Raw genomic sequence first — 24,349 nt, forward strand, 5'->3', positions numbered from 1 at the left:
TATCCAGTGCACAGATTTGGCAGGAAAAGCCATCCCTCTGGATTTATTGTACTATTTTACTGACTGACTTCTGGTGATATCTGGTGATAGTCATTTTAACATTCCTTTAAATTAGTGATCCGGACTCGATCCGGATTTGATGGGGAACCGTTGTATTATATGAATGCTTTACACGTAAATAAACCAGTAAAAACTTACACACCAATTTACCTTCGCTGTAATTAAAGGTAAGTACTATATTGTCTTGATTGTTTCTGGAATGTAACTATTTCTTTTATTAACATTAACACTATCTGCTTTTTTCTACACCCATTATCCATCTATAGGAGCACTTTGTTGTTCCATAATTATTACTAATAATAATAATTACAGACTGTAGTTCTATATCTGATTCTCTGTATACTTTATTATTATCCTCTTTTCACCCTGTTCCTTAATTATCAGATACCCACAGGAGAGAAAACCACCACAGAGCAGCTGTTCTATTGGTGGTGGGTCATTCTTAGTTTTTTTTTTCAGCAGGGTATATTGTATGTTTAGAGGTTGGATTACAGCTAGTTCAGTAGTTTCCAAATTTGTGAATAGAGTCCCTACTGAAAATCCAACTCAAGACCAGTAACTGGTTTCAGAATGTCTAATTTTATTCAAATTATATCAAATATAAAAGCCCACAACAAAATCCAGCACATATTCTTTTCTGATTAATATGTGAATTGCTATCTCATTATTTTGAGATTCTACTGCATGTTGAGGTGCAATTCCATTATTCTGAGATAGTAAGTGATTATTTAGAGATGCTATCTCATTTTGAGATAATACATCATTATTCTGAGATACTAAGTGATTATTTAAAAAAAGTAATTATTTTGATATATCATTCTTTTGAGATAAGACATTTTTTGAGATACCAAGTTATTATTTTAAGATACTTAATCATTATTTGACATACTAAGACCTTTTTTGAGACACCAAGTCATTATTTTAAGATACTAAATCATTATTTAAGATACTAAGACATAATTTTAAGACACTAAGTCATTATTTTAAGATTTTAAGCCATTTTTCTGGGATATTAAGTCATTTATTTGAACTGCTCACCGCTAGTGAGTCCTTAATGAATGGGGGTGAATAGAGCTAATCGGCTAAAAGGTCAAGTTTAAAATAGTAACTAATCACTTGGCCAGGATATTCATTATATTTTGGATTGTATGATAATGTATTTAGCTAAACCAATAAAGAAAACCTAACTATATATTTCAGTTTTTCTACAGTAAACAGATTTTATGCGGAAGAGACACTAGCGTTACTGCTACTGTGATCTGATTGGTTGGTATTAAGCTGATGCTGGACTTACAGTCAGAGGACTGAGTTTAAAATATATTAAATTATATATATTTTTTAACATTTGTAAACGCTGATTTTGCTCAATTGCTCCATATGCACCCAATTATTTTCATTTAGAAATGAAATTCTGTGGTTGAAAAGGCTCCTCTGGTCAAACAACAACTCATTATCTCAACAAAAAAAAAGGAAACCAAATATATTTTTCTATTTTTTAATTTAATGTCTATTTTTTCAGTTAGATTTTTATTTACAGAGAAAATCTAAGCAGGTTCTGTAATTTTACTCAGGCATTTTTCAGACGGCTCTGAGGGTTTAGCCGCGGCTCTGGCGGGGTCCTCGGCGTGTGTGGCGCGGTGTGCAGTTTAAGCTTGAGGAGAGAAATTATAATAAAATAAAGATTATTAATATTTTACCTGCTATAATGCGCTCATGCTGAGATGCTGTCCTTCAATCAGGACTGTTGGTTCGTGCGGAAGGTAAGAAGCTGTATTTGGTGGAGTTTAGAGCGGTTTAAACTGTTTAAAACTCATTTAATTACCCTTTATTCTCCTCATTAAACTTTTTAAAATCATTTTATTTTGCTTTCTTCTGATGTTAAAGGCTTAATTAATTCACTCTACACAACTCAGTGCTCTGTCCCTCCTGTGAATACTACCATTAAAACACTAAAACATTATTTAAAGATTATTGTTAATACTTCTAATAGATCTTTTATTTCTATCTGTTACACAGAGTTACATTAACATAACGTACAGTTCACATACCATTATTATAGCTATTATACATATAGTACTGCCATTGTAATTGAGTTAAATTAGGATACAGGACCCATGCTGTACAGTTTCTGCTTTTTTAATTGAGTTAAATTGTGATGCAGTTCTCATACTTCCACTATAGTACAGTTTATTTGCTGTTTTCATTGAGTTAGATTGTAATAAAATACACATACCCTCACTATAGTACTTCTGCTCTTAGTACTATAGTACTTTTTCTGCTCTTTTAATTGAGTTAGTTTGCGATACAGTACACATATTTCAGTAAAATACAGCTTTTGCTCTTTTAATTGAGTTAGCCAGTAATACTGTATACTTTAGGAAACTGTAGCATAGTGAAGTATACTTTACTGTATAGCAGGTTCTTATTTTAATTGAGTTATATTCCATTATAGTACAGTTTCTGCTCTTGAATTGAGCTAGATTGTGATCTAGGGCCCATCCTTCCACTATAGTACAATTTCTAGACTGTGATACTGTACTTGTCATTTCACTTTTAATTGAGTTAGATTGTGATACAGTACATATTTTCACTATAGTACAGTCTCTGCTCTTTTAATTGAGTTAGACGGTGAGACCGTGCGTATTTTCACTGTAGTACAGTTTCTGCTCCTTTAATTGAGTTACATTGTGATACAGTACTTATTTTCACTATAGTACAGTTTCTGCTGTTTTAATTGAGTTAAGTTATGATACAGGTACTGTAAAAAGAGTCACTAGACTTTAACATGTTTGTGTTTCCCCACAGGTGGTCCGGTGGAGAGCTTTAGCCAGTATTGCGTGGTCAGTGCTGCTCCTGCCGGCCACGACAACGCTATTTGTTTTCCTCGTTAGGTTCAGTTTGTTCCATCCTGTGGAGTGGATTTCAGGTGAGCAGTGTGTAATTAGGGCTGGACAATATGGACAAATTTTGTATTACAGTATGTTTCTTAATTTTGTAGTATATGATATAATTAATATTAACCTTTTTTAACATGATCAACTTAAAAGCCCCAGAAAAAACTGATTAGATTATTAGATTTTTAAAAAATTTTTTAAAGTTCTTTACAGTGGATCAACACCAGCAGATGACAGACATGTCTCTCCAAACCATCACTAATTGGTGGAAACTTCACACTAGACCTCGAGCAGTTTGGACTGTGTGTCTCTCCACTCTTCCTCCAGACTCTGATCCCTTAATTTGCAAATGAAATGTAACATTTACTGATGACCAGTGATGGTTTGAAGAGACATGTCTGATATCTGCTGGTGTTGATCCACTGTGTTTTATTATCAAGTCAGTGCAGTGTTATGGAATATTGTTATAAAATGTTTGTACAGCCCTATGTGTAAGAGTAATAATTATGAAGTGAAGTAGTTAAGATTTGCTATGTGTAATTTAGACTAAATCGATGCTGTGTTACAGAATGTTTTGGGCTTTTGACGGCTGCGAGCACCATCTTCTCGCTTATCCTGCTGTGTGGTGTCGTGCTCGTGATTGGGTTTTTCAACCTGGAGGGTTACACAGGTCAGAAAATACATGGCTTGCTTTTTTTAAGGCTAACGTTATTAAATACTGATGCTAAATAAATGTTTTAGAGCCAAATTGTTCACGATTAATGAAAAGTTCACTTTATCATTGCTGACTATAAATGTACATTATTAATGAGTCAAATTCACCTCTTTCTGTTTATTAGTGCTGAATTATTGATGGTTTAGTAACATTTAATTTATCATTGCTGACATGTTTCCATTATTATCGACAACTAAGTCACTGTATTATAATTTTCAGTTTATTAATTCCTTTTTTTTTATATTAGTAATGATAACTTACTCTTGTTAATGTTTTCCATTATTTTACTTTGAAACCCTCTATGGCATTAAGTTGCCCTTTTGGTCATTACACCATTTCATACCATTATTTTTTTATGTGTTTGGTTATTGTATTTTTAATGTGGCACATATTATATGACATATCTACGTCCAATAAAATGACATGTACAAGTGGGTTATTAATGATATCTATATGTTCAAGAATATGTAAAAAAAAAATATATATATATATATTTGGCTGTTTATGTTCTTATATTTATGTTGTAAACTTACTAAAAAGTTGTTTTCTTACGTTTGTTGCGTTTGGGTTACATTATTTAGTTCAGTTTTGTTGGGGGCATCATGATAAAGCAGTGGTAACTCTAAAATAGGCAGCTTGTTATCTACATAAAAAATGGTTTAAAAAAAGTTCACAAAGAAACAAATCTTCCAAATGATGGTGTTTTTTTCTGTTTTTTTTTTTCTTCCAAAAATATAATTCATGCCATATAGGGTTAATCAGAAAAAACAGAATTACTTTAAGGAAGTTATTTTCACACTTTCAGAAGTTTTAGTATAAAAGCTGCTTGTAGAATTTCTCGGGATCAGTAAAGTATCTATCTATCTATCCATCTATCCATAAGATGCATTATCTATCCATCTGTCTGTCTGTCTGGCTGGCTTTTATTAATAAAAATAGCTAAATTCAACATTATTTTATTTTATTTTTTTTTTTCAAATTTGATAGCTCTAAATATTGTTCAGTTTCAGTAGTAATGATGTTTTATTCTCTGGTCCTGCAGTGGTTCCCTCCATCCCGTGCTCCCGAGTGGCTCTCCTGGCTAAGGTGCTCCACCCGCGGCAGTGTGTTCACTCTCTGGTGCACTGCACTGTGGGTATGATGGTGATGTGGTGTGCGTCGGTGATGGCGGGAGGCCGTTATCAGGCTCTGGGTTCTCCCTGCACGCGAGGCGAGAGGTGAGCTGCTCCCTGCAGTCTGAGTCCTGACCTGATTCTGCTCGGACTACGTGCTCTGATACTTTCCACCGGCTCCGGGTCGCCCCGGCTCGGGTTCCCCTGATTACATCAGTTATTCTGTCCCGCTAATAGACCAGCGCTGCTGATAAAGATTGTTCAATTACTGCAATCTTAGGCAATCGTATCCCTGAAGGGCCACCGTGTGCAGGTTCCTGTCTGAAAGAAGAGATGCAGGCTAACCTGAGGTCAGGTGACTTTAGGGCACTCTGACCCTGAGTCAGTTCACATCGTCCCCTGTTTAAATAAAGTCAGGGTGTTTTCACATCCGCCTGGTTTGGGCCCGACTTTTGAACTATTCTGAAGTTTGATCCAAACTAAAATAGCATTAGGTGTGAAAGGTGCCACAACCATGATTTGGTCTGACTGAAAGATGTGGTGTCTGTCCAGATCTACAGATCTGTGGCCTTGTTCTTCTGCAGTGTAAAAAAAACAAAAAAAAAACACACACACACTTTTTCTAGACGGTTCAGATTTTCGGACCACCAAAGTTGAGGCAGGATTTTATCATCCATTAAACTGTTGATTCTTAACTGGTGGGTCAGGACACTTTCTGGCAGGGTCGTGCACAGCTAGTAAAAAAAACCCACATAATTTAAAAAAAATAATAATAATTAATGCTAATAATATTCACTCGTCTTTTATATTAGGGGAAAAAATGGGACAAAAAACATTTGTACGTACAAATGTACTCTGAATGCAGAGATATGCAGAGAAGTGAAATATTTTTTTATAATTTTATTTCTGATTTTTCCACATTTTCTCCCAATTTGGTTATCCAATTATCCCACCCCTTTGTGTGTCCCCATCACCGGTGGCACCTGCGACCTTTGGAGGATGCGGACGAGCACACGTCTCCTCCGACACGTGTGAAGTCAATCACCCCTTTTTTCAAGCTGCTGCAGATAAATCACTGCCTGAGCAGCATCACAGCGCGCTCGGAGGAAAGCACAGCAGCTAGGTTCTGATACATCTGCTCACAGACGCCTCGTGCCACCCGGCGCCATCTTTAAGTGTGATGGGGAGAGAGCTCCATCTACCCACTCAGAGGGAGCAGAGCCAGTTTTGCTCCCTCTGAGCACCGTCAGCTGATGGCAAACCTGCGACCTCCCACTCATAGTGGCAGCGCATTAGCCTGCTGGACCACTCTGCGCCCTTTATTTGATATTTAATTTAATTTAGTTGTAGTAACTTTTGTACATGTAGTTGTCATGTTCCTTCTCAGTTTCTTGAAAATATTGCTCTTAGTTTCACTTTGCATGTATGTTTAAATGTGTTTTTGGTTGGCTTTTTTTCAAAAAGTCAAAAAGTTGTTTAGTTTATATTCTATAAAAGTGGGTCGCGATTTTATGATCATGAGAAAATGTGGGTCCCAGGCTGGTCCCAAGCTGAGAGCAGTTGAGAAACCCTGCATTAAACAATAGAAGAAGGAGGAGTTGTGCTCTTCTCTTTCTTGGTGTGTTGGCGCATCATACAGCAGTATGTGTACGACAGATTAAAGTGCTGGTGATTCTGTATCTACTGTAACTGTAGATTAACCCTTATTTATAAACAGAATCAAAAGCAATCTGAGGGGAATCTATTTCACTCGTTCTCCTGCGGGACGTTCCTGCACTCAAAGGAAGTCACATTCTGGCAGGAAGGCAGAATTTAGCACCTGGAAGGAAACCTTTGACCAAACTGACAACAATCTGCAAACCAATCAGTAGGGATATCGGGAGACTCCTCCCACTTAGGTGGTGATGACAGGATGTAGTGAATTTCTTTAGTGCTGTCAGTCACTACACTTCAGTGTGAAAAAATTGCTATATCCTACCCTCACAATATCACAAAATATTTTGTATTATGATGATAGATATTCTGAAATCACCATCATTATTATTGATACTGTTACTTCTATTACTTTCGATATTCTGAGGAAGTGAAGAATATTTCCTGTGTGTAGTTGAATATGGATTATTGATTTATTGTAATATGTAATACGTTGTGTTCTGCAGTGCCGATGCTCCTGAGGTTTGTCTGAATGAGTATCATCTCTTCCTGCTGCTGGCCGGAGCGTTCATCGGATACAGCCACAGTTTCCTGGGAGTGGTTCAGAATATGAATTATGTCTCCTTTCAGATCATACAGGTATTGTTGTCCTTATCTTACTGTTTATTTCATTATATATTTAATTTCAATATTACATGTTTTTATTAATTTAATATTACTTCAATAAACTGTTACTTTTTACTTTTTAACAGTTTAATTTGTTTGATATTACTTATTGTTTTACATTTTTCTGTTTTATTTCATGTATGAAAGATGCTATAGAAATAAAGTTATTATTATTCAGGTGATTCACTCCTGAAAATTAGATGTTTTAGATTTGATTAACCCAAAACTGTGAGAAATGTGCAGATAATAGATAAATAGGTGGTTGGCTAGATAGTAAGATTAATGGATTTATGGATGGGTGAATGGATTCTTGGATGGACAGATGCTCAGATTAATAGATCCCTGGGTAGATGGATGAATGTTTATAGTCATGTTTGCTATATTTATCGTATCTTTATATCTTTTGAAGTCTATTTTTATATTATAATTTTATGTTTTTTTGTGTTTGTGCATTTATTAAAGCATTTCACTTAAAGTTGTACTGTGTATGATTGTATATGTGGTTAAATAAGCGTGTGTTTGTGTGCTGCAGCAGTATAAGTACCTGCGCTGTAAGGGCTCTCTGCCGTGGGTGCTGAAGTGCAGTGCGGTTCAGTCTCTCTACGCTGTGAGGAATTACGTCGCTCTCTATTTCTTTTTTGGTGAGATACAGTTTCTATTACATTATTTAAAGAAAAGACCCACAAACAAGAGTTAATTGAACTGTTTTAATGACATGTTTTACCTTTATTTAGGACATATTCCCAGAGCCTGGATCTCCAACTCACTGAATCTGCCCATCGACAGGTAGGAGTCTGTAATTCACTGTAGAGATGTGGAAAAGTTAAAGTTGTAAATAGGAATTAACCTATTATGATTAAGTCTGAATCTGATTTACTTACACTGATTTTGGGAATATAAATAAGGATTTAATATTTGTATTTAATTGCACACACACACAAACACACATACACACACAAATATATATATATATATATATATATATATATATATATATATATATATATATATATATATATATATATATATATATATGTTACAGTATTTACTCCTGCCAAATGGTTGTATTTAGGCCACAAATCTATCCAATCAGTTGTAATTTTGATTTTTATAATTTTATAAGTTGTTAATGCAACAGGTGCATTTCAACAATAAGAATATCATCAAAGTAAATTCATTTCAGTAATTCAGTTATTAAAATGAAACTTTCCTGACAGTTACAAAACTTGATTAAAAAAAAAGAAAAAACTATTGCGCGCACACTTATTTATTTTTATTGTTTATTTCTTTTAATTCCATGATTATGGCTTACATCCAATGAAATCCCAACTATAAAAATAAAAGTATCTGTTAATAAAAGTATATGATATTCTTCTTTCTATTGTATTTTTTGAGATGCACCTGTAGGTCAGTCTCTAAGTAACATTAATTTGAAAAAAAAATATATATATATATAAAAGACAAATAAGAAAAACTTAAACTTCATTTTGACACTTGCTTGAGATTCATTTTACAAATAAGCAAAAATGTTTGTAGTTATTGTGTGAAAAGTTTTTAAGTCACATTAACAGTGTATTTTTACAATATTTCTGAATTATACCAAAAATAATTATAAAAAAAATATATATATATATATATTTTTTTATTTCACTGAATCATCTGCACTGAATAAATTCCTAAAAATGATTACAATTAATCAGATCATTGTAAGCATTGAGTTTATATAAGAGAAATACTTAATTTTTATTTAATCTGTGTGTTTATTAATATCGTATAATTTGTCTTGGATGGTCTGTTTGTAGTTCTGTTCACTCTCTGGACTCGTTGACGGGTTTGCTGGACTTCTCTCTGCTGTATCATCTGTGGATCAGTGGAGCATTCCTGCTGCTCACCTGGTACATCACCGTGCTGCTCTTCAGGATCTACGTTACTGAGGTATAGTGGCGCCGCTGGGTTTGTGTTTTAAAATTTTAATTAAATAATATACAGAACCATGTGTGTTATTTATTTATTTATTTATTTATTTATTTGAATAATTTAGCATCAATTAATTTATTTTATAGACTAGTCCCTGGGTTGTTATTAGGTCAATGTGAATTATGATACAGGGGTTAGAGTTAAGTATATTGTGATACTATAATCAAGGTGCTATATTCCTAAGAAAACTGTCATAGTACGGAAACCACATTATTATATTTATCAAATCTGGAAAAAAAGTTTTCTAAGGGATTAAATATAATGGAATTTATTTGGATGGGGAATTTTTTATATAAAATGTTTACACACTAAATTATAATTATATTTATGTTTGTTACGTTTGAGCTAGGGCGCCGCCATGTTGCCCGTGCAGCACTGGTGACGTCACGAGGTTGGTTGGTTTAAGATCGCAGGCATATAGCTAGAGGAAAAGAGCGTATTGTTTGTGGAGATTATGGATGAAGACGAAGCTGAACTAGGCTAAAGTGGAGCATTTACTCAGAGATCTTTCCTGTATAAGCCTGAGCAGAACTTTTTAGATGCTTTTCTGAGAGCGAGACGTTTTGGGAGTGTTTATTCTCTCTCTAAGTGGAGCTGTGCCAAAACCCTGCAGCGTGTCCAAAGCAGGTAACCTACTGCCATCCCGTTAACCAGCTAGTTTATATACATTTAGCTATTTAACATGTAAAGTCCAGAGTCCATTAAGACTGAATGAAACGAACATGATTTAAGTGGATATCGAAACACCCAGGCGCCTGTTTGGTTGATAAACCGTTCAGTTTAGAAGTTAGAAAGCTTACTGGGTAGCTTCATCTAGTTAGCGTTAGTGAGTTAGTTAGTTAGTTAGCTAGCGTGGCTAGCTATGGTAAGATAGCTAGAAAAGTAGCTAACGCTAGCTATGTTATCTTTAAATTGTCAAAATTAAATTGTTTATCTAGACTTTCGGTAAGTTACCTCTCGGTGCTCTGCTGGGTGAGCGTGTTGTTTGGCTGGTTCCATGCGGCTACAGCTGCTTCTCTCATAGTAACGTTACTGTGATCTGTACAGAAAAGTTGGTTGGCCTCCATTAGCTGCACGAAGGGAAATGCACTGGTTAATTTTAATTTATAAAACACTCTCCGGTCATATGCCAGAATACATCACTTCATTGATAAATTTTAATAACAGTAATTATCAGCCTCGCTACAGTGGTTGGATCAGCTGCCAGGTACCGAGAGTTTTTACTGAACTGGGAAAATCTGCTTTTAGCTACAGTGCACCGGCGAGCTGGAACTCACTACAGGAAACACTAAAACTCAGCTCACTGGAGTCACTCAATCATTTTAAACTTTTAATATCTAACCACCTTCAGACAGCCTGTACCTGTTTTACTCAATCTTAATTATTTCTTTTACTTCATGTTTTAGTTCTCTATTTTATTTTATATATATTTATATTCCTTTTATTTATTTTATATAATTTATTTATTTATATATTTATTTATTTTTATTTATTTTATTATTTTTGTTTTTGTATTTACTTTCTTATAGTTATTTTAATTTAATATTTTATTTTTTTTAATTATGTTTTATCAGTAATACTGTTATTATATATTTTTAATTTTTTTAATTTTATTCTTATTACTAAATAGTTTTATTTTTTAGTTTCAGTTTTATTCTTCTGTTTCATAAATATTAAATATTTGCTTTTAATTTTGCTTTTTCAATCACTATTGTATTTGCTCGGCTACATTGAAAATGAGGGTCACCCTCAATGTACTTCCGAGTTTAAAATAAAGGTTGATTGATACCCTCAGTCGGACAGTCTGTACATCCCAGCTGATCAGAGGAAAAATTAAAACGGAGGAAAAAAAGCCTAGGACTGCAGCTTATTTGTCCGGCACTAATGCTCCCGACTCAAAAAACCCTCTCCTTCATATAGTTCTGGTCTAGAAAGTGCTCGCTCCTAACCCCCTAGCATTGCAGCCGCTAGCCCCCGCTGAAGAACAGCTGTCCGCTTAAGAGGTATGAAAGTGAAAGTAAATATTTCTCATTCCTCACCCTATTAAATTTCACTACTCCCAGTAGTACTACACCCAGGGGCAATACAAAAGTGCCCCCCCCCCCCCCCCCCCCGCTCTGCATTGATTTTTGATTTGGATTTTATTATCTATTGAGAAATTCATTTACGGTAGACTCATAGATTATAGTAGTAAGGCGTTAGAGAACCAACCTCGTGACGTCACTTTCAGCGCTGGGACAAGATGGCGCTGCCCTTACTTAAAAAATTAAATTTAAATTACTTATTATTTTAATTCCGCTTCACTGACAACTGTTGAACTTATCAGATTTGTTAGAGTGAAAATACATCTTGTGAATTATACTAAATACTTGAAGTGTTTCATGTCCCCTTTAAACTTCTCACAACAGTATCTCGGACCTGCCTGGTGTGTTCCTTGGTCTTCATGATGCTCAATTATCACAGAGCAGGTGCATTTATACAGAGACTTGATTACACACAGGTGGATTCTATTTATCATCATCAGTCATTTAGATCCACATTGGATCATTCAGAGATCCTCACTGAACTTCTGGAGTGAGTTTGCTGCACTGAAAGTAAAGGGGCTGAATAATATTGCTCGCCCCACTTTTCAGTTTTTTATTTCTAAAAAATAAAAGCTTCAATATCCAGTAAATTTCGTTCCACTTCTCGATTGTGTCCCACTTGTTGATTCTTCACCAAAAAATTACAATTTCATATCTTTATGTTTGAAGCCTGAAATGTGGCAAAAGGTTTTAAAAAAAAAAAAGTTCAAGGGGGCTGAATACTTTTGCAAGGCACTGTAATTGCACTTGTTGTTCTTAAGATGCAAGTTTTTATATTGAATATTTAAATGTAAATAAAAGAATGAATGTAAGAAATGTAAAATGCAATTATATTTATAATAGTGGTGTCAATTAAAATTAAATTAAAAAACTAGTATATACTTGTATATTTTAGGGGAGATAAAACATACAAGGATGTTGACGGCTGTGAGCAGTGAAAGCAGCACAGACCGTGCATGTAAACAGCATGGAGCAGCAGAGACAGCATTTGTTGATAGCAATATATATTTTCTGGCTAATATATCAGATAACCATTGTAAGAGAAATGTGTAGAATTTGTTTGTGTGGTTTTTCACTGCTGGGTACAGATATAATACACAGAGATCATTAAAATGCCCATAAGTGTATTCTTCTTTATTGATATTTATACTGGGATCTGTGTTATTAAACAGGCACACCGATTCCCAGTTCAGTCCACGTTTGCGGAGGATGCCGAGCAGTGTCTTCCTAAAGTCCTGAGTGAGAAGAGGACTCTTATTATGAAGGTATTATAACAGTTCTTTGGTTCCATCGTATTAACAGTGTTTATCAGTGTTTACATTTTTTAAATGTTCTGTTTACTTTTTTCTTCTGTCTGTATAGTTTCTGGCGCTGCAGGATCTGGCCTTGCTGTCCCAGCACTCACCGCCCCGCAGACAGGAGGTGTTCAGCCTGAGCCAACCAGGTATTCCACAGGTTTCTGAACTTTTAGCTTCATGTTTTATTGTTTATTATACAACAGTTAGTTCTCACCCTGCAATGTGATTGGCTGAGAGGCGTTTTATGAGTGACATAATCAGCTGGTAATGCACTGTAACTGAAGCTCTCCATGTATTACCCCGCCATATAAGGTAACCTAGCAATGAAGCAGCGCTTACAAGCCAAACAGCACAGCAATGGAACTATTTTAACTCGCAGAGTTTTTATAACCAAACATATTTTATTTTCCCCTCCACTTTAACTCAAAATCTTTCAACAAACAGCGATAAAGGAACTGTGGTATAATAATCACAATAATACACTCGAGGTTCGTGCTATAACGTGTAATATTGGCACTACCACCGCAGCACAGCAGCGCCAATATTACACATTATAGCGCGAACCTTGAGTGTATTATTGCTTAATTATTTAGGCACTTAAACTTTCTGAAAGCTGCATGGTAGAGATGGACAAAAATTCCTGATGTTCTGAAAAGCTACTTTATTTCAGAAATTTAGTTAAAAATGTGAAACTCATATATTATATAGATGTATTACACACAGAGTCATCTATTTTAGGGGTTATTTTCTTTTATTGTTGATTGTTGATTATGGCTTACAGCCAATGAAAACACAAAAGTCAGTGTCTCAGAAAATTATAATATTATACAAGTCCAATTGGTATTTTTGGCAGTGTGGGCCGTGTGCCAAGTCTTGCTGGAAAATGAAACCCACAGAGAGTCATGTCATCTGCTGGTGTTGATCCACTGTGTATTATCAAATCTAAAGTCAGTGCAGTTTTGTTTTCCCACAAAATCTTACAGCACTTCATGCTTCCCTCTGCTGCTGACAACTTTTATGGAGATGCGGATTTCATTTTCCAGCAGGACTTGGCACACTGCCAATTTTCTGAGATACTGACTTTTGGGATTCCATTTACTGTAAGCCATAATCAACAATAAAATAAATAAGCACTTAAATTGATCACTCTGTGTGTATATATTTGTGTGGTTAGTGGTGTTTGTTAGCTTTTCTGCTCACTGTATTGGCTGAAAGAGGCACTGTTGAGAGCGGTATTATCTTTTTAGTGCGGTTAAACCTGTGCTGTATCTCTCCTGTTTGGACAAAAGTATTGGTACTTCTTCTATTTCATAGTTTCTTCTAAAAATCAAGGGTATTAAAATAATTTATTCTGCTTAATTCTGCTGGAATAATTGCTGAGACAGATCCACTGCTCCACAGTTCAATGCCGCAAACCCACGCCTGGCTTTAGGCACGGTGCCAGCAGGTTCATGTTTATTTGTATGCATCAGAGAGTCCTATTGATTTCTCAATACAGAGATTATACAAGCTATGTGTGCATTTGCACATCTGTGTCAGCAGCAGCAAACTTTTAAAGTAGCTGAAAAGCAGTTAACATACATCTCCATCATCCTCCCCCCCTGCAGGTGGGCACCCTCACAACTGGAATGCCATCAGTAAGGAGTGCCTGGCTCTGCTGAGTGATTTAACACAGCGCCTCGTAGCTCATCACGATGCCGTCGCCTCCAACGGCAGAGCAAGACCTCCATCAGCCACCAGCGACACCAGAACCACCTCCAACAGCTCAGGTACACCTCACAGCTGTACCACACATCAGAGAAATGTTCAGTTCCTGAATCAGTTTCTCTGATTTTGCTATTTATAGGTTTATGTTTGTGTAAAATGAAGTTTGTTTTATTCTATAAACTAGAGACATTTCTCCCAAATTCCTAATAAAAATATTATCATTTAGAGCATTTATTTGCAGAAAATGATAAATGACTGAAATAACAAAAAAGATGCAGAGCTTTCAGACCTCAAGTAATACAAAGAAAACAAGTTCATATTCATAAAGTTTTAAGAGTTCAGAAATCAATATTTGGTGGAATAGCCCTGGATTTTAATCACAGTTTTCATGTATCTTGGCATCATGTTCTCCTCCACCAGTCTTACACACTGCTTTTGGATAACTTTATGCTGCTTTACTCCTGGTGCAAAAATTCAAGCAGTTCAGTTTGGTGGTTTGATGGTTTGTGATCATCCATCTTCCTCTTGATTATATTCCAGAGCAGAGAATTTGGTAAAATCAAAGAAACTCATTATAACTTTTAAGTGGTCTCCTATTTTTTTTCCAGAGCTGTATTAATCTTAATAAATATTTTTCCACACGCTAAAATTACTTTTAAAGAGCCTTAAAGAGCCTGGCAGAATAACGTTCACTGTTTTTTGTATTGTTTCTGGTTATTAACTGGAGCCAAAGGTCTTAAATGTCAAAAATGAAGGGAAAAAATGTGTGACAGAGTGTAGAGTGTTTTTTTTTTTGTATTTGATGTAAGGAATAACGCGATCTCTCTCACTCTCTTTCTTGCTCTCTTTCTCTGTATGTGTGTGTCTGTGTGTTTTTCAGTTTCCTCTGCAGTGGTCTCGGGTACAGAGGACCTGCCTCAGACCCCCCGCCCCAGTGTTTTACTAAAGACCCCCGGCTCAGTCTTCCTGAAGTCGTCCGGCAGGGGTATAAGCAGCCCTCTGACTGCCCCCTTCACCCCAGACCTGGACAGCCCCTTCTCCACCCCCTCCCTGCGCCACCTGGCCGCCCAGCAGGTTCCCCAGCAGGGCCAGTGGTTGGGCTCGGTTCAGAGCCCACACATCATTAGGAGGGGTCCTAAACTCTGGAGCACATCCACAGGTCTGCTTTCTCTGATTCTAATTAAAAAAACCCTGCAGGTTTTTTTTTATATTATGTCATTTATATATTATGTCGTTTTTAGCAAACAGTATCCTACAAAATAAAATATTTTATTATTTGTTTTAATGGAACAACACTATAGATATGGCTCTTTATTATACAAACTGCACACTGACAGCTTTCATTTGAACAGGGTTAATTTGTTATGCCCTAAAAAAATGGGTAAATTGTAAGTTTGGTGTTTTGGCTGCAATTTTCTCATACTGGCCAATGGATTTTTAGTATTTTACCTCATGGCAAAGAACTCTCTGAGGATGTGAATAATAGATGGATAGACATCCAGCATTTGTGGTGTCATCCTGGTGTACCAAGGTGTACAGGAAAGCATGGTGGTGGTAGCATCATGGCCTAGGGCAGGGGTGTCCAAACTTTTTTTGTTGGGGGCCAGAAGGAGAAATATATTTGAAGTCACGGGCCACAGACTCTATAATAAAACAAATAATGAAATATACCACTTTAAATAATACATTTTTCCTGATTACTTTCATTTACACACCATTTTACTTCACTTAACTGCACTCTTTATCTTTGACAGTGTTGTGTAAACTAAGATTTTTCAAATTGGTGTTTAATTTCATGATGTCTCTTAATATTAAACTTATTACGGCAACTTTTAGATTCTTTGGTCCGTTTTTCTGCACTAAAAATGCGCAGATGATAAAAACCTGCTTATCCGCGGGTCAGGTTTCATTCTATTTCTAAAATACCTCGCGGGCCGCTCCAAAACAGGAAACAGGCCGCAAATGGCCCGCGGGCCTAGGGCTTTATGAGTGCTCCCAGCACTGGGGAAATGAATTCCAACATGTACTGTGATATTCTAAAGCAGTGCATGATCCTCCGCTCCAGGATCTGGGCTGCATAACAGTTTTTCAATAAAACACACATCCAAGATGACATTTGCCTTGCAGAGAAAGCTAAAAGTAAAGATGCTTGATTGGCCAAGCATTTCACCAGACCTAAACCCTATTGAGCATCTGTGGGGCATCCTCAAACTGAAGGTGAAGGAATGCAAAGTCTAGAACATCCAGAGCGACCTGTAAAGCTATAGTGAACATACAAAATGACACTTTAATATACGAGCTGTATATTGACTACTTTACATTATAACAGGGTTAATTTGCTATGCACTAAAATAACTTGATTAATGTCTAAATGATTGGCAACAAAATTGAATAAACACCTAATAAGATTTTTAGAACACTGTCTTGGTATGAAACAAAATCTATATTTTACATGAAAAATCAAGTAGAAGAACCTTAATCTCAACCTAAAACCTAATTTTAACTTTGTTAAGAATAACAGATATTCAGATGTTTTGCATGTTTGTCTGTGTGATTTCAGACTCGCAGGCCAATGGCAGTGCTCTGGCCTCACCTGTCCCCACCCCCAGCTCTCCGCCTCCTGAACAGAAATCCAGCTTCATGGCCCAGTGGCTCCAGAACAGGAAGGAACAGGTACTGTCTGCACAGCACAGATCCCTCCCTGCATCCTCAGCATTATGAAATAGCACTGATTTGATTCAGGATCAGTCTTATGTTTGGTTTAACATTATTTCAAAAGATAGCATATGCAAATGCTATCTTTCCACCCCTCTAACCAATCGAACAGTTTGTTTCTGCACTGAGTACTCTTACACTTCCCTCCAAAGATATTGAAACATTGAGGCCAATCCCTGTATTTCAGCTGTAAATGAATGACTGAAAATGACGGGTCATATTTTAGCTGCCTAAAATGCAGCTCGCTGCTGGAAATAGACACGTGAGCATGGTGGGGCATGAGGCATTGCGCCTCACTCTTGGTCAAAAATGTAATAACCTTATAATAAATAACGTTGGGACTAGCGCTGGGCGGTATGACCAAAAATGTATATCACAGTATTTTTATTTTTATAGGTTTGTGATTTAATGTAGTGTAAAGAGCACATATAATATACAACATTCAGTCATTAAAACATGATATGGATGATATGGCCTTAACATAATATCACAATATTTATGGTATTTTCGTGATAACAATACTCTTGGCAATATGACAAAACAATTTTTTTTTTAAAGTATTTCAAAAATATACTATACACTGCAAAAAAAAGATTATTATTACATACAATGTAATATGGCACACCCCTAAGTGAGATATTAAAAAATACAAGAATTTTATCAGATTTGTAACAGAAGTCAATGATCCAGAATGACATGATGCTAATAATAATGCACTCCAAATTTCTCCATATATCCATGATTAAAGTAAAATAAATGATACTGTACAGATATAATCTGTCTTTAGTAGATATATAATGGGATGTGTAATATGGCACGATATTTTAGTGTATAATATCGTTCACGATATTAAAAAATCTTGACGATATTATCGAGTAGATATTACGATTTTAATATCTATTTCTGAGATTTCATCATATATTATCAAACAGGGTGTGTCCACATATGAATGGACATATAGTGTGTCTAATTTGAAAAATAAAATGTTGCAAATGTCATGTATTTTGCTGATGGTGTGTTTTAATTGAAAGTCACTTCTGCTCTGACGTGTTGTGCTCAGGTTAAGGGGTTCATGGCGAAGAGGGTGCTGGTAGTGTATTTATTTAATAAGGTAAGAAGGTAAAGCAGTGCATGCTGGGATTGAAGTAGCATGCTGCATGTGGGAAAGGCTGGTTAGTGGTGGAGGGGTTGAGGGTTTGTTTAGTCTCCCTGTTCTCCATCCTTCACTATCTGTTTACTGTAGAGTGGTAGCTGGTAGTGTTTCTCTTCTTTTTAATAAGGCTTGCACATGACTGTGTGCACAGTTTTTAGATACATTTAGATATATCTAATGGTTTAATGAGGCTGAATTAAAAGTACACAGATATTTGGAAATCTTATTAATAATGAAAATAATTTAGTTTAGTTAAAAAAAAAATCTACTCTAGCTGTCTTTCTATCATTTTTCATCTAGGGATGTCCTGATCCAGTTATCCAGTTTCATGCCTTTGTCTCAGATCCAGTCAGATTTGTTTAATTTGAAGTATCGATCTAATACAGATGCTATGTTGCAAATCAGTCTATTTTTGTATATAATCGTAATATACATTATTTGTCTGTAGCATAGCGGAGTTTAAATTGAAAGTAGTGAAGTAAACTTGTGGTTTGTAAGGCTGGTAACTCTGTTAAACTTATTTTGTGCAACAGAGTAACTCTTGCTCTTCCTTTCATGGGCGGTCCTGATGAGTGCCAATTTCATCATTCCATTTTATACTTTCAAAATTCTTCATTTTTCATATTAACTGACCTTCACGGCGAGTAACAAAAGTAATGCAACAGTTACTTTTACTGGTAACTAGTTACAGTTAGTTACTATTTTGGAGAAGTAAGTAGTAACTGTAACTAATTACTTTTTCAAAGTAACGTGCCCAACACTGGATATAAAGCTAAATGCCAAGATGTTTTTTTCATAGTTTTGAGGACTTTATTATTCTATTATTAATATTTGTATTTAATTTCACAGATTTTACCAGAAGTAAATGATCCCACATAATAATAATAATATTAATACTGTTGCATATTTTGTGGCTCTTGTAGAAACGTAATGGAAAAGAAGAACAGTGTAGTTTTTCGGTTTGTTTTAAACAGTGAAAAGAGTGAATATGTGAATATGATTTGCATATTCAGCAAGGTTACTATGGCGCATGTGCACGCTGTGATGGTGGTGCAGGAATTATATATTGTGCAGCCATATTCAGCACATACATCTGACACTACAGCAATTCTGGATTGGGACATCTCTGCTCTTGTAGATTTTAGATCTCTCCTCTAGCCCAACTTATTTTTCTAGATTGTTTAATATAATTTGGAAAGCATGGATTTGAATTAAGCTGATATATAAATATATATTTAACTGTTAAAGAATTGATCACATGACCCAGACCTACCTGATTCTGAAAGAATGATATATAGCAGATTGTTTTTCTAGAAGAGTGTAATACAGCTGTGTTCTGTAAATCACTGCTCCGCCTCGGTGGGACAGTTGTATTCCCTTTTAAATCCATGTTTTTCTACATTAAGCTGATTCTGATCTGCAGTTTAAAGATGATTTTAGTCTCTAATCACTCTTTTTATCTTTAACAGCTGCCAGAAGCCTCGAGCCAAGCCCTGTTTGCAGACAGCCAAGCTCACATCTGGGCTCTGGAAGGTCTGAAAATTCTTATTTAATCTTTTATTTTGAATGTCACACATGTTCTATAAGAAATATTACACTGTTAGACTTTTTTAGACCTGTGATTCTGCTGCTGCCCTTCAAAATGCTGTGTAGTCCAGGACGGGTTGAATAGTGTTAGGGCCATTAGAGGTAGAAACATGGCACAAATATAATTAAATAAAAACTTAATTACCAAGAAATTCAGTGATTAATCATTAGTAGTCATACATTATCTTGTTTTTATAACGAAGCTTTTATTCATGTGTATTTAAATATAAATAAAATTGACTTTTTACTTTATTTAAGAAAAGTGATAAATTGGCAAAATGAAATTATATAAGTTAATGGTGTCAGCCACTTAAAAAATAAATGAATCATTCTGTGATATCATGATCAAAATTATTATTAAAAAATACTATCTCCATATTCCACGTTTAACATCTTGATCAGATAATCAGCATAAAAAGTAAATTTTGGAAAAAACTTTATCAAACCTTTCACAACCCAAGATATGTAACACAAATATATAATGTGCATTCCTTGTGAAAGTGTACATATAATATTAGTATACTATAATCTCTAACTCTGGAAATTTAGAATAACTTTACATTTGTCTCTTTTGTAATTTGGCTCATTTTATGAAATCGTACACTGAAGCTGTTTTAAATGTTTTTATGGAAGGTCTCTCTCATCTGGTGGCTGCTTCTTTCTCTGAGGATAAGTACGGAGTGGTACAGACTACATTACCCAGCATCCTCGGCTGCATGCTGTCTCTGCAAGAGGTAAACTTTTGAGATCATCTCAAAATATAATGCATTTATTTAAAGAGCCCAGATGTTAAAATGTTAAATGTATTCGCTTATTATTATATTTATTACGTGGTAATTTGGAACACCCACTCAGACCTGTTTATGCCGAATTGGAGTTTTCTAGTTTTTAAGTCTGACTATTTATACTAATGCATCTCAGAAAATGTGAATATCATAAAAAAGTTACTTTATTTCAGTAATTCAGGTCAAAATGTGAAATTTATATATTATATAGCTGTATTACACACTGATCTATTTTAAGCATTTATTTTTTTTATTGTTGATTATTGATTATGGCTTACAGTCAATAAAGAAATAAAAAAAAATCTGTGTCTCAGAAAATTAGAATATTATATGAGACCTATTGGTACATTTGACAGTGTGCCAAGTCCTGCTGGAAAATGAAATCTGCATCTTCATCAAAGTTGTCAGTAGCAGAGGTTCAGCATGAAGTGCTGTAAGATTTTGTGGGAAAACAAAAACTGCACTGACTTTAGACTTGATAATAAAACACAGTGGATCAACACCAGCAGATGACAGACATGTCTCTCCAAACTATCTATTTATATTTAAGTAATAATAATAAAGTTATTTAGTCAATTTGACTAAATATGTTTTTTTTTTAAAGAGATTTATGTGCCTCGAAAGTTCACATTTAAATTAAATCATGTATAATTTAGATTTATAACCAATTAAAGTGATGCTCCTAATCCCTCATGCACCTCTTCTTGTGTTTTTACAGGCTGTGGACAGACACTTTAAGTTGCCTCATGCTTCCAGTAAGCCGGTGAAGACCAGCTGCAGTATGGGAGACTCCACCTACAAAACCCTGCGCTTTGCTCTGAGGGCCGCCCTGAAGACCTCCATCTACAGGATCACGTCTACGTTTGGAGAGCACTTAAAGTGAGTTTTGCTTCATCAAAATCTCCTCTTCCCCTTTACTGAAGGTGACCTTCAGGGAAGTTTTTCTCCAGCACTAAGCCTGGGTGCAGCAGCATTAGCATTAGCCGCTAACTGCAGTGCTAGCAGGATATAAACGCCGCCTGATAGCACTAGACTGAGGAACCCTGAGTGTTTCAGTAAGCCAGGGTGCTATCAGCTAGAGGTTTGTCCAACATAGCTTGTTTTAACACAGTAAACACACAGAATACAGTCTAATATGCTCGCCTCTAAAAGGAGAAAGAGCTAGCGCTGCGGTTAGCGGCTAATGCTAATGCTGCTGCACCCAGCCTTAGTGCTGGAGAAACTTCACAAAAAAAACTCACCCTTATAACTCTGTACTTCAGTGCAGTGGCTTTACTTCTTCTTAATACACCATATTATAAGGCACACTGAATATTTTTGGGGAAAATTAAAGGTTTTTAAGTGTGCCTTATAGTCCAGAAAATATGGTAAAAATATCTATCTATCTATTTTATTACAAAAATATGATGCATTTTTGTGTTTGCAGTGCGGTGTGTATCTCAGCAGAGCATCAGAAGAGACTGCAGCAGTTCATGGAGTACAGAGAGTAACATGCACCTCCAAAGGACCAGCGGACCTTCAGAGCTCCTCCCATCTTTTCTATTATTATTATTATTATACACATGCACTTTGTGAGTGTGAGTGTGTGTGTGCCTGAGACCCTGGGAGAGGTCCAAAGAAACTGAGTGTTTGATATCACAATAATCAAGCTTTCGACACTTGATGGATCACTCAAAGCCTTATATGATCAGATCTGGTGCTTGTGTGTTAAATTTCTGTCAATCTGATAATCTGATTTAGCTGTTCATTTCATCACTCAGACAGATTGGTTCAGTTTCAGCCTCCTGTTTTTCTTTTCACTCTGAGCGTTAAATCTCTGTAAAGGCTGCAGTGGTGGAGATGTGTTGTTAAAGCTCTTTTATACAGTATTTACAGGAGGATGTGTAAAATCATGGTGTGGATCTGGATAAGGTTCTAGGTAAGGATGCGCTGTCTTTGTTAATCAGGACAGAGTGAACAGGATCAGCTGCAGTGTGGAGTTTTATGTCTTCTAACTGTAAGTTAAACATGGATGTCTGCGTTGTCTCTTGGTACAGGGTCTTTGTTTATTTTCGTGTTGTGGTTGTACCGCAGGAATCTGATTAGAATGAATGATAAAGTGTCATGTTGCGAAGTTTGAATGTTTACTTATTTTGGCTTAAAGAAAATAAAAATTTCTACGTGTCATACAGTCTGGTGTCTTTACAAAAAGCAGTGTTATTAGTATTGTTGGCATGTTCTGCTCCTGGAGCCGCACACAGATGATGATGATGATGATTATGAGCTTATAAAGTGCCTTCCACAAACCCAGAAATGCTTTACAATTAATACAGGAGGAATTAATGGAAATTAAGCACGAGGAAAGCATTGCAAGAGAAGATGGAGAGATAAAAAAGAACAAAAAGATGGGTACATCATCATGAAAAGCCACGCCCCCTGATTCAGCCCAATTTCTTATTTACTAAACGTTTGACAAAAGTGAGATTGGTGGTGGTAAATCATTGTTTTTTCTAATCAGCGATTTTAATTTGAACAACAGATTTCAGATGAACACAGTTATATTTCAGAAGTGAAATAAAGTTTATAGGAACTACAAAAAGTAAATTCTGTGCAATAATTCTTCAAACAAAATTTCAGTAAATACAAATCAGGCTTCGAGCGCCCCCTTATTGACATCCCTTGTCAGGAGTATTCTGCACTAAAATTAAATTAGATAATAGTGATATACAGTATAAATGGACTATAATTTCTTACCATAGGGACAAAATGCTGTATTTGTTTCAGGTTTTTGAAACTGATATTAAAATAAATAGTAATTATTATAGATTATATATATATAGATGTATTATTATTATTATTATTATTATAAAGCTGACAGTATCCACAATATTTGAAAAAAATAAAAAGTGAAGCTGTATCTATAACTTAAGTCTAAAAAACAAGATGAACTGGTTAAGAACATTATAGATTTGCCCTATTTTGTGGCACGTATAAAAATACTTTTTTTATATACATGTGTTTATGAAATGCGGAGTGAATGTTTTAATCATATAATTTTCGTCAACATTAAATCACATTCTTAGTCAGTTATGATATTTAGCATTTAATGTTCTCTTGTTCAGAGAAAATCATTGAGTTTGATAATGTTTCATTGTAATGTCTACGTTTGAGCTGCAGGTGTCGCTGTTGCATTCATTCAGCCAGTCGATGCAGCTTTAAATAATCCAGCTTGATAATGTGATAAAATGTAGTAAATGTTTAATATAATGCTAGTAATTTTAACAAAATTATACATTCATTATTGAGTGGAAATTATATGATGGATATGTATTGATTGGAATAATATCCTGTTTATTTATTTAACTTGTTTTTAAATATAATTAATAGTATCTTTTCAGTTATATGTACTGGAACCTGATGATGCAATGTAGGCTGTATTTTAATGCAATTATTATTTCAGTTCTGAGTTGAGGTCAGGTTGAGCACGATAGAGAGAAGGAACTGCCCTTATGTACATATATATGTGTAATATTTGTTCACTGGAACTAAAGGGCTGAGAAAAAAATCCTGTAAAAAGTTGAAGTGTTTTTAATACACTTAAGCAATGGTATCCTATAAGCTTCTGTAACTAAGGGAGCATTAAATCCTTGATTTTGGTGAACGGGCGCTATAGTGAAGAACCTCTGTATAAAATGTGTGTTGAGTTAAATGGATCTTTAGTTGGGTTGCATTCATTCAGCCTGTAGATGAAAAAACAACAGGATAAATTTAACTTGTTTTTAGATATTTTTAAATAGTAGATTTTCATTTTTCAGTTATATGTACTGGAATATAGGCTGCTTTAATATAGCTGTTTTTTTATACAATTATTATTTGAGTTCTGAGCTGAGCAGATCTCGGGTGTTAACCAGGAGAGGGAGAGTTTGTAAGAGTTTCTTTCACTTTTAACTGAGGGGCTGAGCCA

General features: G+C 35.3%; 1 protein-coding gene across 3 annotated transcripts; it reads left to right on the top strand.

The window, feature by feature from the left end:
* The first annotated feature begins 1,666 nt into the window (after positions 1-1,666).
* ndc1 (NDC1 transmembrane nucleoporin) lies at positions 1,667-22,576 on the top strand. Of its 3 annotated transcripts, none has more exons than XM_022669999.2 (18): positions 1,667-1,820; positions 2,866-2,986; positions 3,523-3,624; positions 4,712-4,886; positions 6,941-7,073; positions 7,633-7,741; positions 7,835-7,886; positions 8,903-9,035; positions 12,334-12,426; positions 12,524-12,605; positions 14,067-14,228; positions 15,047-15,325; positions 16,727-16,839; positions 17,942-17,992; positions 19,504-19,567; positions 20,255-20,355; positions 21,125-21,285; positions 21,833-22,576. In XM_022669999.2, the coding sequence occupies exons 1-18, from the start codon at positions 1,782-1,784 to the stop codon at positions 21,894-21,896; spliced, it is 2,034 nt and encodes a 677-aa protein (XP_022525720.2). In that variant the 5' UTR covers positions 1,667-1,781; the 3' UTR covers positions 21,897-22,576. The 3 variants fall into 3 exon arrangements, with proteins under 3 accessions (XP_022525720.2, XP_022525779.2, XP_022525833.2); XM_022670058.2 differs by having other exon boundaries at positions 7,636-7,741; XM_022670112.2 differs by lacking the exon at positions 17,942-17,992.
* The last annotated feature ends 1,773 nt before the right edge of the window (positions 22,577-24,349 follow it).

Source organism: Astyanax mexicanus, chromosome 18 (genome assembly GCF_023375975.1).
Source record: "Astyanax mexicanus isolate ESR-SI-001 chromosome 18, AstMex3_surface, whole genome shotgun sequence".
NCBI classification, from domain to species: domain Eukaryota; kingdom Metazoa; phylum Chordata; class Actinopteri; order Characiformes; family Acestrorhamphidae; genus Astyanax; species Astyanax mexicanus.